This window comes from Lampetra fluviatilis, chromosome 54 (genome assembly GCF_964198595.1).
Source record: "Lampetra fluviatilis chromosome 54, kcLamFluv1.1, whole genome shotgun sequence".
Lineage (NCBI taxonomy): Eukaryota > Metazoa > Chordata > Hyperoartia > Petromyzontiformes > Petromyzontidae > Lampetra > Lampetra fluviatilis.
In genome coordinates, this window is record NC_136328.1 from 6,559,956 (window position 1) to 6,576,224 (window position 16,269).

At 53.9% G+C, this 16,269-nt stretch overlaps 1 protein-coding gene across 1 annotated transcript in view; it reads right to left on the reverse strand.

Moving 5' to 3' along the window:
- The window catches only part of LOC144949666 (uncharacterized), a 191,117-nt gene that overhangs the window by 41,079 nt on the left and 133,769 nt on the right, over positions 1 to 16,269 (reverse strand). Inside the window, exon 5 of the mRNA XM_078879658.1 lies at positions 8,578 to 8,683. Coding sequence (XP_078735784.1) covers positions 8,578 to 8,683 — 106 coding nt within the window. The remainder of the gene's footprint in view (positions 1 to 8,577; positions 8,684 to 16,269) is intronic.

Below are 16,269 nucleotides of genomic sequence, written 5' to 3' on the forward strand. Positions count from 1 at the left end.
CATCGTAATCCTATCAATTAACGCCCTTCCCATTACGACGACGTACGTGTACGTCGTCAGTTTCTCTGCACGTACGTCATCGGCACGGAATCGCAACGGAATCGTAAGGAAAAAATAAAATAACATTTTGGGTCCCGAGGCTCCCACAAGGCCACGCGGGAGGGGGGGGGGCGTGTGGCAAAGTTTGGCGCAAGCTATCGTACAGTGCGGTCGTGCCGCTAGTTCTCTGCGTGGAGTACAAGGACTTTATAAACAACGCCGCTACTACGCCTCTGAAAAAAATTAACGTCGAACCGCTTGCACATTCCGGCGGTGAACGGGAACAGCCCACACCCTGCGACTTGCAGACGTCTCGAAACGGGACGGGGTCAAGCCATGATTCATCCACTGCTAGATTCCTCCAGTCTAAATAAACAATCCGACTCTGATAATAATTCACGCAGCCCTCTGTGTCAATCCAATTCTGGATGAAGAAGACCTTCCTTTCCTTCGTTCCTTCCTAACTTCCTTCCTACCTACCCTTCCTTACTTCCTACCAACCCTTCGTTACTTCCTACCCTTCCATCCCACCTTACTTCCTAACCTCCTACCTCCCTTCCGCCACTGACGCTGGCCGTGGCAGAGAATTCAACTCGGGCCGCAGCGGCAAAGGAGTTGAGCTGCCCTTGCGCCGATCTTCGATTTTGTTTTTGTGTTTATCCGAGGCTCAAGCTGCGCCGTTTAACCACGTCGTCGGGCGGGCGGCGAAAAACGTCCCTCTGGCGTGCGTCTGTTTTAAATCAAAATAAACAAACAAACCCAAACCGCCGCCTTCGTTATTAATTTACTCGCTCGCTCACTAATTTATGCCGCCGCCGCGCGTCGGCATTGTTTCGGTCCGCGGCGACACAACGCATCCGCGGCTCCGTGCCAAGCGCCCTCTCGTCGCTCTCTCTCTCGCTCTCGCCCAGCCTTCGTGGACGTCACTGGGTTCGTAGGGCGCCGGCAGTAAGGGCAGTCCCGCGATCTAGTTCTCAATCGGCGCCGCCGACGATCGGACGAAAAATAAATCGGCGAGCTGTGACGATGACCGCGAGCCTGCGGCCGCCGAAGGGACGGACCGGCGACAGTGGCGGAAGTCTGTGGAAAATAAAGAGCTTTGCAGCTCATCGGATTCCTGCAGGCGAGACAAATATTCTGATTCTGCATCACGGGTCGTCGGTTTAAGTTAAAGAGTTTGTTTAGGATTTAAATAAAAACAGCACCCACCCCCCCCCCCCCCCCCGGTTTGAGTGCCGGCCGCCGCTTCAACGTGCCAACAACGGGGAAGGGCGTCGTTTGGTGAAATTTGCATGATTGGGTTTGACGAAATGGCACGGGCGACCAATATGCTAATGGTAAAAAAATAAATCTGTATTTTTCTGTGTTTTGTTTTCTTAAGCGACGCATCACCAGCGGTGATGGAACTGTTGCGACATCAAACTGCAGGGAGGCCCCCGTGTCCCCCGTGCAAATTGGCTTGAGATGTAACAATGTCCCGACGACAATGATCAGAACGGAGGGAGCGGCAGTGCAGCGGTTAGTGCACTGCGCTTTTAAACGAGGATATCCCAGTTTGATTCCCGGCCGAGGCTAACATCAGAGGCGAATGGCATCTTTAAACGTTTCCCTGTAAGTGATAGAGAGCTTAGTCAGGAAAAGAAACAAATTTAATGATCAGTTTCTGAATAAGCTCTCATTGCGTGCAGTGAAACGTCGGACGCCGTGCCGAACTTGCACGCCGGCACAACCCGAACACGCGGAATGCGAAAACCTGCGCAGGCCTAACACACGACTATCACCGATCTCTGCGTCATCCACCAACCCCTGCTTCCAAAGCCCCGGATTAGCGGACGCACATCCCCCCCTCCCCATGCGGAGGATAAGCAGCGGCAGCTGGGACATCCGCGTGCTAATCGGACGCTTTGCATGCATGTTGAACTTCTTTAGCACCGCACGTAGCCAACCGTACTGATCGGAGCTATGTATAATACGGGCTTTTTTGGGGGTTGGATCGTGTAAATCTAACCCCAAAACACCTTTATTACGGCGCTTTGTATGTTGAACTTCTTTCACACCGTACGTAGCTAACCGTTCTAATCTGAGGTGTGTGTGTGGGAGGGGGGGTGGACACCAAAACTAAACACGAAAAAAAAACAGTTCTAAAGAAATTAGTTTTCAATCTAGATTTACACGTCACGACACGCACACGCACGTACGCCTGTCCGTCTGCCTGCCCGCTCGGTTGGTCTCAAAACTAAAATCATGAAAATATATGCAAGACTCAAGGAGTAGGCGCGACCATCGAGATGCTAATTCAAACAGTGAATAACATCAGCTGGAATCCGTTACATTTTTTCTGGTCAACAAAAAAAACCAAAATCGTAAAAATTCTGGCCGCCTTATTTTTCACTCTCTCTCGCTCTCTCTCGTTTAATTCTAGCGTGGAGAAATGTCCCCTTCTGAGTTTTGAGTTTTTGTACGCGCAGTCGCCGATTTAGCAAGCGACAACGAGATTCCGCATCACAACACGACGCTACGACTCAACTGCAACGTATGCCACATGGTGGCGAGGAGATGTTAACTCCCTCGCCTGGTATGCAGGAGGTCGTGGATTCGATCCCGCCATTGACTCCTGCTGTATATTCGGAGTTTGCGTGTCTCTCTCTCTCTCCCCGTGGTCGCGTGGATTTTTCATCTGGGTCCGCCGATTTTTCCCTCCACATTGAGACTCAACGTTCAGATGATTTGGCTGCTAGAAATGTCCACGTGATGATAAGCCACTTCGTTGAGCTCCCATTTGTGATAGCAAAGGGTCGCTTCTGAAAAATTAGCTCAGTGGGCCTGACCTGGTAAAATTAAAAATAGTTTACAGCTTAACTCTCTAAAACTATTCCCGGCTCGCGTACATACGTCACTCAAGTATACAAGAAGGTGATGTGGCCATACACTTAGGATACTTGCACACAAAGACAAAAATCCCCCGTATCGCCATAACAGACTGTTGGGGAAAGTGCATACACACATACGCACACACGCCACGACGTTTAACCATCTCCTGTTTAGCTTTGCAGACCGGGCGAAAATGCTGCCAGTGAGGACCCATTAAGTCTACAAGTCTACTTAAATACAAAAATATCATTAATACTTTTATTTACGATGGAAGGCATGGGGCAAACACCGGTTCAGTCATCGCCCGCCACTGGTGCGAGCCCTGGCCGCAAATCAAACGAGCGTCGTCACGTTCAAACAGCGGTGCGCTCACCACCGTGCCACCATTCCCCCAACCCAAGCAACAACGTAATATAAAGACAAAGATCCCCCGTACAGGCTTTCGGGGAAAGTGCTATTAAGCGAGCACCTACGACGGCCGGTATGACACACGAGCGGGTGGGGGTGGGGGGGCAGCCTTTGTCTCCCGACCGCTGATTTAAAATTAAAATAAATTACTTTTACATTACACACGGCACACAGCGTACGCGTTTAAGGTTGAATCGACCAAAGAAGGGGGGGGGGGGGGAGGAGGCCCAAGACCCGTGCGGGAAAACCGCCGCCGATGTCGGCCGCTGCCCCTGGAATCGAACTCGGGTGCCGCGGGGTTCAATGAGTGTAGTGAAGACATTAGTTTAGTTTATTTCATTCTATTTCGATTTAAAGCTTTCGTGACTGCAGGGATTTATCTTCTTGGTTCTTTCGGTAAAGTCACGTAGAAGGGAAGTAATAAAATAATAAAAATAAAACATAATAAAACAATTCTCACGACGTTTCGGCCACAACGCACCCCAATGGGTTCGTGCCGCCAGTGCGGCGCGCTAACCTCCCGCGCAGCAGCAGTAGCAGCAGCAGCAGCAGCAGCGGCAGCAGCAGCAGCAGGGCGCTTGTCGCGGCTCGCAATATTAATGTGCGCACACATACGCACGCGTAATGATTAATTCATAAAACCGCTTAAAATCTTCCCCCCCCCCCCCCCATTTAATGGCGATTAATAACAATCAGCGCTCGCCACGGCAATAAACGGAAAGCGTTTCTGTTTTTCGTGAGTAGGCGCGCAATTGCTCATAGGGGAATGCTCAATAATTCTTTGGAAGGAGCCCTTGGGGAGGAGAGGTGGGGGGAGGGGCCGAGGGAGGGTGAGAGAGGCTCGAAGCGGAGAGTTGAAGGGGCGGAGGCGCGCAGTTTATTAATCTGCGCTAATTGCCCTCGTAGAGTAAACTCATAAAACCGCGTTGCAGCAGCGCCACAACCGCCAGGTTAATGGCGTTTACACGCCGGGGGTTGCGTGTCATCGGCGCGGCGGCCAGGGTGGGGTAGCCGTGGGTGTGGGTGGAGGTGGTGTGGGTGAGTGTGGGTGGAGGTGGTGTGGGTGGAGGTGGTGTGGGTGAGTGTTGGTGGAGGTGCTGTGGGTGAGTGTGGGCGGAGGTGGTGTGGGTGAGTGTGGGTGGAGGTGGCGTGGATGGACGTAGTGTGGGTGGAGGTGGTGTGGGTGAGTGTGGGTGGTGTGGGTGGAGGTGGTGATGTGGGTGAGTGTTGGTGGAGGTGGTGTGGTTGAGTGTGGGTGGAGGTGGTGTGGTTGAGTGTGGGTGGAGGTGGTGTGGGTGGAGGTGGTGTGGGTGGAGGTGGTGTGGTTGAGTGTGGGTGGAGGTGGCGTGGATGGAGGTGGCGTGGGTGGAGGTGGTGTGGGTGGAGGTGGTGTGGTTGAGTGTGGGTGGAGGTGGTGTGGTTGAGTGTGGGTGGAGGTGGTGTGGTTGAGTGTGGGTGGAGGTGGTGTGGTTGAGTGTGGGTGGAGGTGGTGTGGGTGGAGGTGGTGTGGTTGAGTGTGGGTGGAGGTGGTGTGGATGGAGGTGGTGTGGGTGGAGGTGGTGTGGGTGGAGGTGGTGTGGTTGAGTGTGGGTGGAGGTGGTGTGGTTGAGTGTGGGTGGAGGTGGTGCGAGCGAGTGCCGGTAGAGGAAACCAAACGTGGCCGTTCCCGAGGTTGGCGACACGCGCTCACGAGGTTGGACCCGCCAAGCTTTGTGCCGCAGTGGCCGTGCCTGGCATTGGCGCGTACACGGGGGAGCGTTTCGCCCGGGGCACGCGCTATCTCCGAGGTCAGAGCGCCGAGCTGGCAGCGCTGAGATCCCGCGCTTCGAATTCCACATTTCAACCGCCTGCGATTAAACCGCGTTCTCAAGCGCGGCGAGTTGATTGACTAGGCCCCGTCACGAATGACTGCACAGAAAGAAGAAAAAAAACAACAACAAAAACATCGCATTCAAATTGATCCTGCCTTTAATAGGCCAAATTCCAGGGACGTATCGCGGTTTGACTGCCGTGCGACGGACGCTGCTCCTCTGCAGCGGGGCGTGTGGGAATCACGTGGACTGGTGGTCACATGAAGAAGGGGGGTCTCGTCTCCTCGAGGTAGCCCTACGATATCCGCTTACCCCGGGCCGTCCCCCAACACGAAGGCGCGACACCGATTCCCCGTGTCACGAAGCGACGCTCACGGTGCGATCGGGATAACGATTTAACAAATCGGGGGGAAAATAGCAAAGTTAAAACTGCGGGGGATTTATTTATCCCGGAGAGACGAGAACAACTAAAAGTTAAACTAAGCGACCACCAACAACTCCAACTTACACAACCAAAGAGCCATTTGCTGCATTAATGATCTAGATTCGGAGATAATTATGCAGACGCCTCTAAGGCCGACCAAATGCCAGCATGCCAGCAAGCCAGCCGCTCCACCGAGCAGAGCGTCTCTTCTTTACACGACGCCACTCTCCCAGGCCCGAAAGCCTTCTCCCACATTACTCACAGCCGTGCCAGCGGCCTCCGGGGCTTACACGAGGGCAGCTGTTTATTACAGTTAGCATCTCAAACAAGACAGACGAGGAGGAGGAGGAGGCACAGAGTGAGCGAGCAGGAGGAGGAGGATGGGAGAGCAGGGAGTTGTGGCTAAAGCCAAACTAGTTTAATGATTAGCTCTCAAATACTTCTCCCAGGCTCTTGTAGCAAAAGCCCGCGGGGGGCGACAGTGGTTGCCTTGCCGCGTACGCGCCAATAGACCAACAGCCGCCTTGCCAATCAATCCGCTGCTGGATGAGGTTCGTGTAGGGGGGGGGGTTGCCCGACCACGCTTGGCTGCGCCGTGTTGGTGGAGGCGTCGGAGTACAGAGTGACAACGGATTTAGCCGCACAGCCCGCAGCGTAGGCCCCACGACGGCCTGCAAACGCCCGCTATTCCACGGCGGTCGCACGTCCGAGCGCAGACACGTCCACAAAAGTCTGCTTAGCTTGCGAGGCACCACGAGACCGGATGCCGGCCGGCACGCGAGCGGGTTGGGTATGGCCAGCGCAACCTCCGGCCGCCACCGTCTCCCCAGTGGCGACGTTTTCACACACCGCACGCCGGTCTACTTATTCGAGGCTGAGTCGACCCTAGGGGAGGTGGCCCAGGATCGGTTCGGACAATCGTCACCGGTGTCCGTGGGTGTGAACGGGAATCGAACCTCGGGGTCGCTGCCGGGTTTTCGTAGCGCACGGCGGCAGCAGCAGCAGCAGCAGCAATAATAATTCGACGCGTAAATAACAATGCAAACGAATCGTCGTCGCGAAGAACTGCGTTAAATCTCCACGACGACGACGACGACCCACATGCTTGTTGTGCGTTCTGTATTCCTGCAGAATTGTGCGTCGTACCAGGATCCACATCTGGCAGTTCCCACAAGCGTTGGCTGGTTCAAGCGAGCCACGACTCTGCTCACGAATCGCTGGATGTCGAAAGCGGGCCAGAGTTTTGCTCGTGCAGAATTCGATGGCGCACACAATGGTGCACTCCCAGAAGGCCTTGTGGCGGACGGGAAGTGTAAAGGATGGGGGGGGGCGGACGTGTCGAGGAGACGATGCTTGACTTAAAGCTTTCGCGAACGCAGGAATTCATATTCTTTGGGTCGAACGGTAAAGCCACGTAGACAGAAAAAATGACTAAAAATATCGACGTTTCGATCGCAACACAAGCGGTCGTCGTCAGGAAAATGGCTTTACCGAAAGACCCAAAGAATATGAGACAATCCCGATCCATTATCTTCACGGCAACAGATCGGCCAACCGAATGTGCGCATCTGCCACGCACAAACAGGCCCGTTTACTCCTCTGTTCAAGACCGAAACAGGAGGACTTCTTCACAATTCTGGCTAATCGACCCAATGGAGCTGGTTGTTGCAATCGCCAGCGAGACGTCGTTAAGTCGAATTGTAAATGTAGTGGGTTTAACTCTCCAACACACCGTTGTGTGCTGAACGAGTAACGAATTGGCACGTTTGGTTTATGTGACAATCCTTACTAATTGGCTGCGTCGGGTGGTGGCGGGTTTAACGACACATTTATGTTCACGCGATCTGACTAAAAAAAACTCCATTATGGATAATATTGGTCGTGAAAGCCTACGACTACTACTACGTGTTAAACTAACACACCAACTGCCACGCTAAAAATTAGAACCGCGGTCTTATCGGCCGGGTGACAAACCGCCACTCCTCCGGTACCCGATTAGTGCGCCCAAGACACTGTGGGCGACGGACAAGCACCGCTCTTCATGCTGTGACGGTTCCACCTGAAGACGGAAGCTTGTGTTGCCTCCGAAACGTCGTGATTTTTATTTTATTTTTATTTAACTTTTATTAATTAAATTTTTTTACCTACGTGACTTTACCGAAAAAACCTAAGAATATGAATCCTTGCAGTCACGAAAGCTTCAAATGTAGAATTAAGCACCGCTCTCTCGCCCGTCATTTTCCAAGCGGCCGTGGGACCTCCTCGTACGGTCGCGTGGAACGGGGCCGTGGCCCGTATCTGGCCGCCCACGGGGGGGGGAGGGCGGAGGGGTCGTAGGTTCGCCACATCCCCCTCGGTTAACGGAAAGTAATTTCTGCGGCTGCCTTATCGCAGGCCTTCATCACCACCGCCTTTGGTGTTGTTGGGCAAGGCACCCGTTCGCTCGGGCAACAACGTTCACCTGGCGACAGGAACGTGACCGGGTGGATGATGAGGTGGGCTCGCAAACATCACCCGCGCACGGGCCTGAGAGCACCGTGTTCCTTCTGGACTACTCTTGTGCCTCTCACCTACGCTCGGCGCGCGTTTCGATCGCGACCGTGACGCACCTCGTTTGTCCGTCGTGCAGTATTCCCTGAAGAAACCCCGCAGTCGTCCTCTGCAACGCTGACGTTCGTGTCTCTCACCGCTTTGCTCAGACGCGACATCGCGGATCTCCCGCGTAAAACAGCCGTGCAACCGGCTGCGAGGAGGGACCCCGTCGTCCGTGCAACGAATCAAATCGGCTCAAGCTCCATCGCGACGTGGACGAAATCCGCGATCGAATGGGAGTCGTGCACCACGACCCCGCCCCCCCCCCTTCCCTGGTGTGTGGCGTACGAGCGCGCGCGACAGACACGACACGCGGACAGACGAAACCAAGACGGACACGACGCATCAGACGAGAAGCCCGTGCGGACAGGAAGAGAGCGGCGGCGGGGGGGGGGGGTGTGTGCCCGCACGCCGGTGCGAGCAGTCGCCCACCTGCTGGGCGAGCGACGCAGTCCCGCTTCACCAGTCCGTTGGGCAGCAGCGGCGCCAGCTGCGGCGCCAGCTTGGCCAGGCTGGGCACGTCGAACTGCTGCAGCTTCTGCACCAGCAACACGAGACACACACGAAAGAGGGCACGGGGGAGGGGGGGGGGACACCTCCGCGTTAAAGACGGTAATGTAAGCGAGCGCCGATTATGGCCGGCACGCCACGGTGGCGGGATGTTAACCACCTCTCGCCTGGCATACAGGGAGGTCCGTAGGTTCGATCCGGACCCTGAAGCCTGCTGCGTATTTGTGGCCGCGTGGATGTTTTTTCTCCGGGTCCTCCGGTTTTTCTCTCCACATTTTGAATCAACGTCACGCACGTTCAGAGTTCTCGGCTGCGAAACATTTCCACGTGCCGACGATGAGCCACTTCGTTGAGCTACCATTTATGGATGGACAGGTCGCTGCTACCTGGAGAAAAAAAAAATTGCTTCGTTTTACTTGAGCTTAACTGGGGGATGGTGTCGTGAGAAATGTGCCCGGCCACCTTTGTCTCCATTGGAACTATAATTTAGGGCCGAGTCCACCTAGGGAGGTTCACAAAGGCAAGGCGACATGCAGGCTCGGAGGTCAGACTGCCGACGCCCAGGGTTCAAATGCAGGCAGCTGCCCGTGACTCAGCCTGGTCACCACCAACTTGTGCAAAAGACAAAAAATTCCCATATAGTCTTAATAGACTGTTGGGGCAAGTGCTGTTAACGAGCACCTATGAAGGCCGTCACAGCACATGAGGGGGGTGTGGGTGGCCAGCACCACGCCTGGCCGACTTTCGTCTCCCGAGTGGCGATGTTTACTACACACCGCACCAGGTACTCATTTGAGGCCGAGTCGGCAACGCGCTGACCAATACACTACCGCTCCCCACACTGAATAAAACAGAGACTCATAGACTCGCATAGGAGACCCAGAGAGTTGTGATTAAACTGGGTTCTCAGGTGTAGCGACGTCGATGGCCTCAGCCCAGTGACCAACGAGCAGACTAAAAAAAAACCTCCCCATCGGATAAAATTTGGTTTTGCACTCAACTTGGCTAAATTCCAGCTCTTGAGAATTCAAAATATCCGTTTGATCATCATGCGAAGACCCTCACTCTCAAAAAACGGGTGGGAAAGTGCTGCCCCCTCCACTGCGTGTGGTGACCGGAGATCAGTTGAAGAAAAATTAACCCGTAAAAACAAAGTTTTTCACTATAAATCCTTTATATGCGTGGCGGCTAGAGTCCTCTCGTCCTCTGGCTTGAGATGGTTGCCACCTATGGGTCAGATGATTGCCTGCCACCATTAAGCAATTGGTAATTAAATATAATTTTTTTTTTTCAAAAAAGTGTAAAATTTTGGGGAAAAAATTTCACGAAAAGAAATTGTCACGCACAACGAGTCTGTGTGGAAAATGTCAGCTCGATTGGATTACGGGAAGTGGGTTAAAAAACGACCGAAAGATTTGCACGGTCGTAAGCAAGCAAGCAAGCACGCAAGTGAACTTAATATAAAGGATTTAAAAAAGAAGAAAGCATCTCAGCGGTAGCTCTGCAATGTCCGCTTCTGTGGGCCCACTAACTCCAACGCTGCTCTGCGAGATTTCCGACGGTAACAGCAGTGCGACGTCCATGGCACAACCGCGATAACAAACAAAAATTGGGGGGGGGGAAACGGGGGGAAAAAAATAAGAGCTGGAGCTTCCCTACCAACGGCGACCGAAGGACCCCCCGACATTTAAGCCCAATCCTCGTCTCCCTTGCGGCTGTACCAGCTGGTCAATCTGCACAGCGCTGCTGCTGATGCTTGCTCACCCTCTACCGCAGACTGCTGCTTGTTCACTCTCTACGCAGACTGCTGCTTGTTCACTCTCTACGCAGACTGCTGCTTGTTCACCCTCTGCGCAGACTGCTGCTTGTTCACTCTCTACGCAGACTGCTGCTTGTTCACTCTCTACGCAGACTGCTGCTTGTTCACTCTCTACGCAGACTGTTGCTTGTTCACCCTCTACGCAGACTGCTGCTTGTTCACTCTCTACGCAGACTGCTGCTTGTTCACTCTCTACGCAGACTGCTGCTTGTTCACCCTCTGCGCAGACTGCTGCTTGTTCACTCTCTACGCAGACTGCTGCTTGTTCACTCTCTACGCAGACTGCTGCTTGTTCACCCTCTGCGCAGACTGCTGCTTGTTCACTCTCTACGCAGACTGCTGCTTGTTCACTCTCTACGCAGACTGCTGCTTGTTCACTCTCTACGCAGACTGCTGCTTGTTCACTCTCTACGCAGACTGCTGCTTGTTCACTCTCTACGCAGACTGCTGCTTGTTCACTCTCTACGCAGACTGCTGCTTGTTCACTCTCTACGCAGACTGCTGCTTGTTCACTCTCTACGCAGACTGCTGCTTGTTCACTCTCTACGCAGACTGCTGCTTGTTCACTCTCTACGCAGACTGCTGCTTGTTCACTCTCTACGCAGACTGCTGCTTGTTCACTCTCTACGCAGACTGCTGCTTGTTCACTCTCTACGCAGACTGCTGCTTGTTCACTCTCTACGCAGACTGCTGCTTGTTCACTCTCTACGCAGACTGCTGCTTGTTCACTCTCTACGCAGACTGCTGCTTGTTCACTCTCTACGCAGACTGCTGCTTGTTCACTCTCTACGCAGACTGCTGCTTGTTCACTCTCTACGCAGACTGCTGCTTGTTCACTCTCTACGCAGACTGCTGCTTGTTCACTCTCTACGCAGACTGCTGCTTGTTCACCCTCTACGCAGACTGCTGCTTGTTCACCCTCTATGCAGACTGCTGCTTGTTCACTCTCTACGCAAACTGATGCTTGTTCACCCTCTACGCAGACTGCTGCTTGTTCACTCTCTGCGCAGACTGCTGCTTGTTCACTCTCTACGCAGACTGCTGCTTGTTCACTCTCTACGCAAACTGATGCTTGTTCACCCTCTACGCAGACTGCTGCTTGTTCACTCTCTACGCAGACTGCTGCTTGTTCACTCTCTACGCAGACTGATGCTTGTTCACCCTCTACGCAGACTGCTGCTTGTTCACTCTCTACGCAGACTGATGCTTGTTCACCCTCTACGCAAACTGCTGTTTGTTCACCCTCTACGCAGACTGCTGCTTGTTCACTCTCTACGCAGACTGCTGTGTGCGTGTGTGTGTGTACCAGTACGGTGCGAGAGAAGTTCAACATGCATAGATGATGGTCGGATGGATAGTGTTAGTTCAAGGGATCTACACACGGTTGCAGCAAGCACCGTGTGTGTGACACGGTGGCCACGCCTGCCGCCCTTCTGTCAATCCCCCGCTGGACAAGGCCCTCCCCCAAGCCGTGCGGGATTTATCTGACCATACTTCACCACGCTGGCCAGTGCCGTGTTGGTGAATGTGCGGAGCGTGGACGCGGGAGCGCAGCAGTGCGGCACGGCGCTGCCCTCCACTGCCCGTCCCGTGGCCCTGCAACACCCCTCCCTGTGCCCAACCGGTGACCTTCCAGGCTCAAACCCTGCTGAGCTTCTGAGGTTCGACGGGACACGTTCTGATGCGCTCCGCTCACTGGTTCTGATTTCACGCAAGCGACCAATGGCCAGACGGCATCTGCAATCCGCCGAAATAAAGAACGTAGCGCGCTTTTGCTCAATTTAAAAATGGGTTCTTATGAAATGTATATAGATTGATGTAAATTATGCCTGGATGGCGCTTCGATGGGTGACCGACTCCATGCATAACAGGTGTTGTAGGCTGGCTGTAGGGCGACATTTTCAGCAGGGCCTACATCAAAATACAGGACGCACTACAAAGCTCCAACGTCTGCGCTCCCCACCTCCACCAAACCCGCACCGGCCGGCGAGGTGAAGTACGGTCAAAATAACCCCCCCTCCAACCCCCCCCCTCCCACGACCCGCACCTTGAGCGGGAGGGGCCCTCATCCAGCAGCGGATATGTGGCAACAGAGCCGTACCATGCGCAGGTTTATTGGGGAGACGAAGAAACAATATTTCATTAAACCTTCTCACCCCGTGACGTAACCGTGAACGGCCGATGTGTTCTGCTTAAATAATTCACAGTCCCTCGCGGCGCATGTTTGCACACGCAACCGCGCGTGTCCCGTACCAGTGCGAGTACACGCAGGGGGGGGGGGGGGGGCAGAGGCTTAATTTCTCCCTGAATATTTTCCCCGACGCCGCTGGCAGACCCGGAGGGCAAGGGAGCGACAAAAGCCCCCGGGGGTCATTCATTCGGTGGCGGTGGCGGCGAATTAGTTGTACATTTCTGGGTGCCCGCCACGGGGACGGACATTCTTTTTATTTTCGTATGCGCTTCGGACGAAGCGTGTTGATGCTCACCGTGTCTCAACAAAGGTTGCAGCTGGAAATTAGGCGGCGACGAGCGCACGCGTATACATATTTAATTACAAACGCATAAAACGATTCGACGGCTTCTGTGAGGGAGGGCAACACAAGATGCGTCGCCTTACGGGGCGACCCGCGCCCGCTGATAACGTCGTCGCGTCTTCACCGAACGTCAATCGCCGTCGCCGGGACAAGCCGCCGCCGACAGCCGACTCGCCCCCGACGAGACGGCCGCGGCTGACACTCGTGGTCACGGTGACAACACGCACCAAAGAGCAAAACAGCCGAATGAGTAAATTAATCAAATGCCACCACGCCATCATCGTTGCCTGTCGCCGGCCTTTGACCCACGGCATCGCGATAGCGGTCATTCAAACGAACAAATACGGCGTGGCGCTTGTTAGTGGTGATTGTGGTGGAGGTTAGCGGTGATTGCGGTGCTGGTTGACAGCAACGGTTAGTAACGTCACGCGGTTTTCTTTTGCGCTGGGTTTCTATGCTCGGAAAACCTGGCTTCCTCCCGTATAACCTGGCATTTGGTCAAACATTCCAATCAACCAGGAGCCACCCCCCCCCCCGAAGAAGAGAACTGGTGAGGTTTCCCTGCGTAAGCGTCATCATCATCATCATCGTTGATGGCGAACAATGATATGAGGGCGGAGCGAGAGACGGCATTGAGTGGACAAGCGAGACACGAGGCCACACAGAGGCCCACGACAAATGAGGAAAGGAGCAAGCGATGTCACATTTTTTTAGACGATCGTTGTCCCATTAATCCCTCGCTTAGTCTCTCTCTCTTTCTCTCTCCCTCCCTCCCTCTCTCTCTCTCTCTCTCCACGAGCGCCGATAATCAATGGGACGCCGACGCGCGAATTACATCTCCGACACGCGGACAATATAAAAACAAATATCGCTCAGAGTTTTCCCCGAACGTAAATATTTGTCTCGCGCCACGGGGACAAATTAAGTGGCGGGGGTGGCGAACCGGGGGGGAAAAAGCCGAGAGAAATTAAGTAGCGGCCGCAGAAGCAACCTTCAGAAATACACAAACACGACACCGCCGGCTCCGAATATGAAAGCGGTTACTGTCAAAAGCTGAAGAGAGAGAGAGGGAAAAAACAACCATCGCAGGAATGTTTTTGAGTTTTTGTTTTTCTTAATATTTTACGGAGCTTGTGTGCGTGCGTGATTCCAGCCGCACATTTCCACGGGGAAGAGGAGGGGGGAGGGGGGGAGCCTTGCCCCAGCCCACGGATTTGGCAAAGTCGGTGGAGCCACAGGGCCCATCCCACACATCCCCCCTCAGTAGACGAACCAACACCCGCCGGGCACAGTCCGAGTTTTGTGTTGTTGCGTTTACGCAGCTGGATTTTAAAAAAACGTAAGGGAGGCGCAAACTGCGAGGCACATTTTTTTTTTCCCCGCGACTTTTTCTCTTCGTTTCATTTAACTCACGGGGAGGGGGAAAAAAAACTTCAGAACTCTATTAATAGGCCAGTGTGCCCGGGACTTGCCGAGGATGGCTGTGAATTCCACCGACACAAGAGTGCCCATTCAAAAGCAGCGGCTAAAAAGCCGCGCGCAAAGGGGAGGGAAAAAAACAACCAAACGGACCTCAAAAATAAAAAAAAAGACCACACAAACATTTCATAAAAGTTACGGTCTATACCTTGTAGCGGTGGCAGGGGGGGGGGGCGAGGCCCAACGACAACACAGGGCGCGCACCTCACGCTCGCGGCCGCGCGGGAAGCCCTCTCCGCAAAAACAAAAAAGAACAGAGAGAGAGAGAGCGGGCGGCAAAACGAGCGTGGACTGAGCGAAGCCTCACCTCCAGGGCCCTGGTCTCGATATTATAATAACGATTCGAAATTAAAAACCCGCCAGCGAGCCCTCCACCAGCTCGCACGCTTTGTAATTCCTCTCCTCTCGTCACCTCCCCCCCACCCTCCACGCTCGCTCAATCCGAGAAGGCGTATTAAAAAAAAAACCTCGTCGTTTTCAACCTTCAAGAGCGCCCCGTTTGTCGCCGGCCATGTGGCGTCTCGGGCCTGCGCTCAGAATCCCGTGATATTTTTGTTCGACGCAAAAGCACCCCCCCCCCCATCCACCTCCTTCCCATCGCAGCGCATATTAAATGCAAATCGCAGCTGTTTCGAGCAGCCGCGCGGCAGAGTGGCAAGCAGCCGTGGCAGACCCCCACCACCACCGCCGCCCCTCCACCCCTCACGAATCCTCCGATTTTACCCTGGGCGTGCATGTGCGTGTGTGTGTACGCGCGTACACGTACGTGCGGGAGAAGAGCAGTGGCAGAATGGGCGAGCGAGCGAGGGAGCGAGAGGGAGCGAGAGCAGCCAAGACGAAGGGCGGTTAGTGTGTGTGTTGACCGTGGAGGCCGTCTTAAAGCCACTCGTTGTAGCCGAGGCGGCCAGGGAAGGAACTCGCGGTTGGGGGCCAGCCGGATTTTTTCAAACATTATTTTCTCTAATGCCCCCACCCCCCGCCCGCCCGCACTCCACCATCCACCCCCAACACTTCTCGAGGGAGTGGGTCAATCAAAACGCACTCACACGGGGGAGCGGGGGGGAATGGCAAAGTAGTCAATAAACAAAGGCGCGAAAAGACCTTCGGACATCATCAAAGGAGCGGCGATTATCAGTGGCGCAAAAATCGACTCGTGGCTACGCGAGCCGCTGCCGCCGCCGGGATTTCTGTTCTCCGGCTTCTGCCGCGGGGGTGCCCGGATGAGGAAATCGCGGTGCCCTTTTCCATTAACGTGCCGGGAAGCATTTCGAAAACAAATCCGACGTGCAACTAAAAGAAAAATATATCGAGATATATAATAGGAGCACATAATTGCTGTTCTTTTACAGCGACGTTGATTGTTTTTGTTACGAAGAAAACAAAGCTCTGATTTATTATGTAATGGGGTTAGAACAATCTTTTTTTTTTGGGGGGGGGGGGGGGGGTCACGTGTTGTTCTTAGAAATGTTGTGCGGTTGGTGAACGGGCACCATGGTTGCGAGATGTTAACACCCTCGCCTGGTATGCAGGAGGTCGTGGGTTCGATCCCGACCCTGACGCCTGCTGCTGAAAAATTTGGAGTTTGCGGTGTCTCTCTCCCCGTGGCGGCGTGGATTTTTCTCCCGGTCCTCGGGTTTTTCTCTCCACATTTAGAATCAACGTGCGTTTAGAGCATTTGGTTGCTATAAATGTACACAAGATAAGCCACTTATCGTTGAGCTATCAATTGTGGCCAGGTCTAGATTTGAAGCTTTCGTGACTGCAATGATTCATATTCTTAGG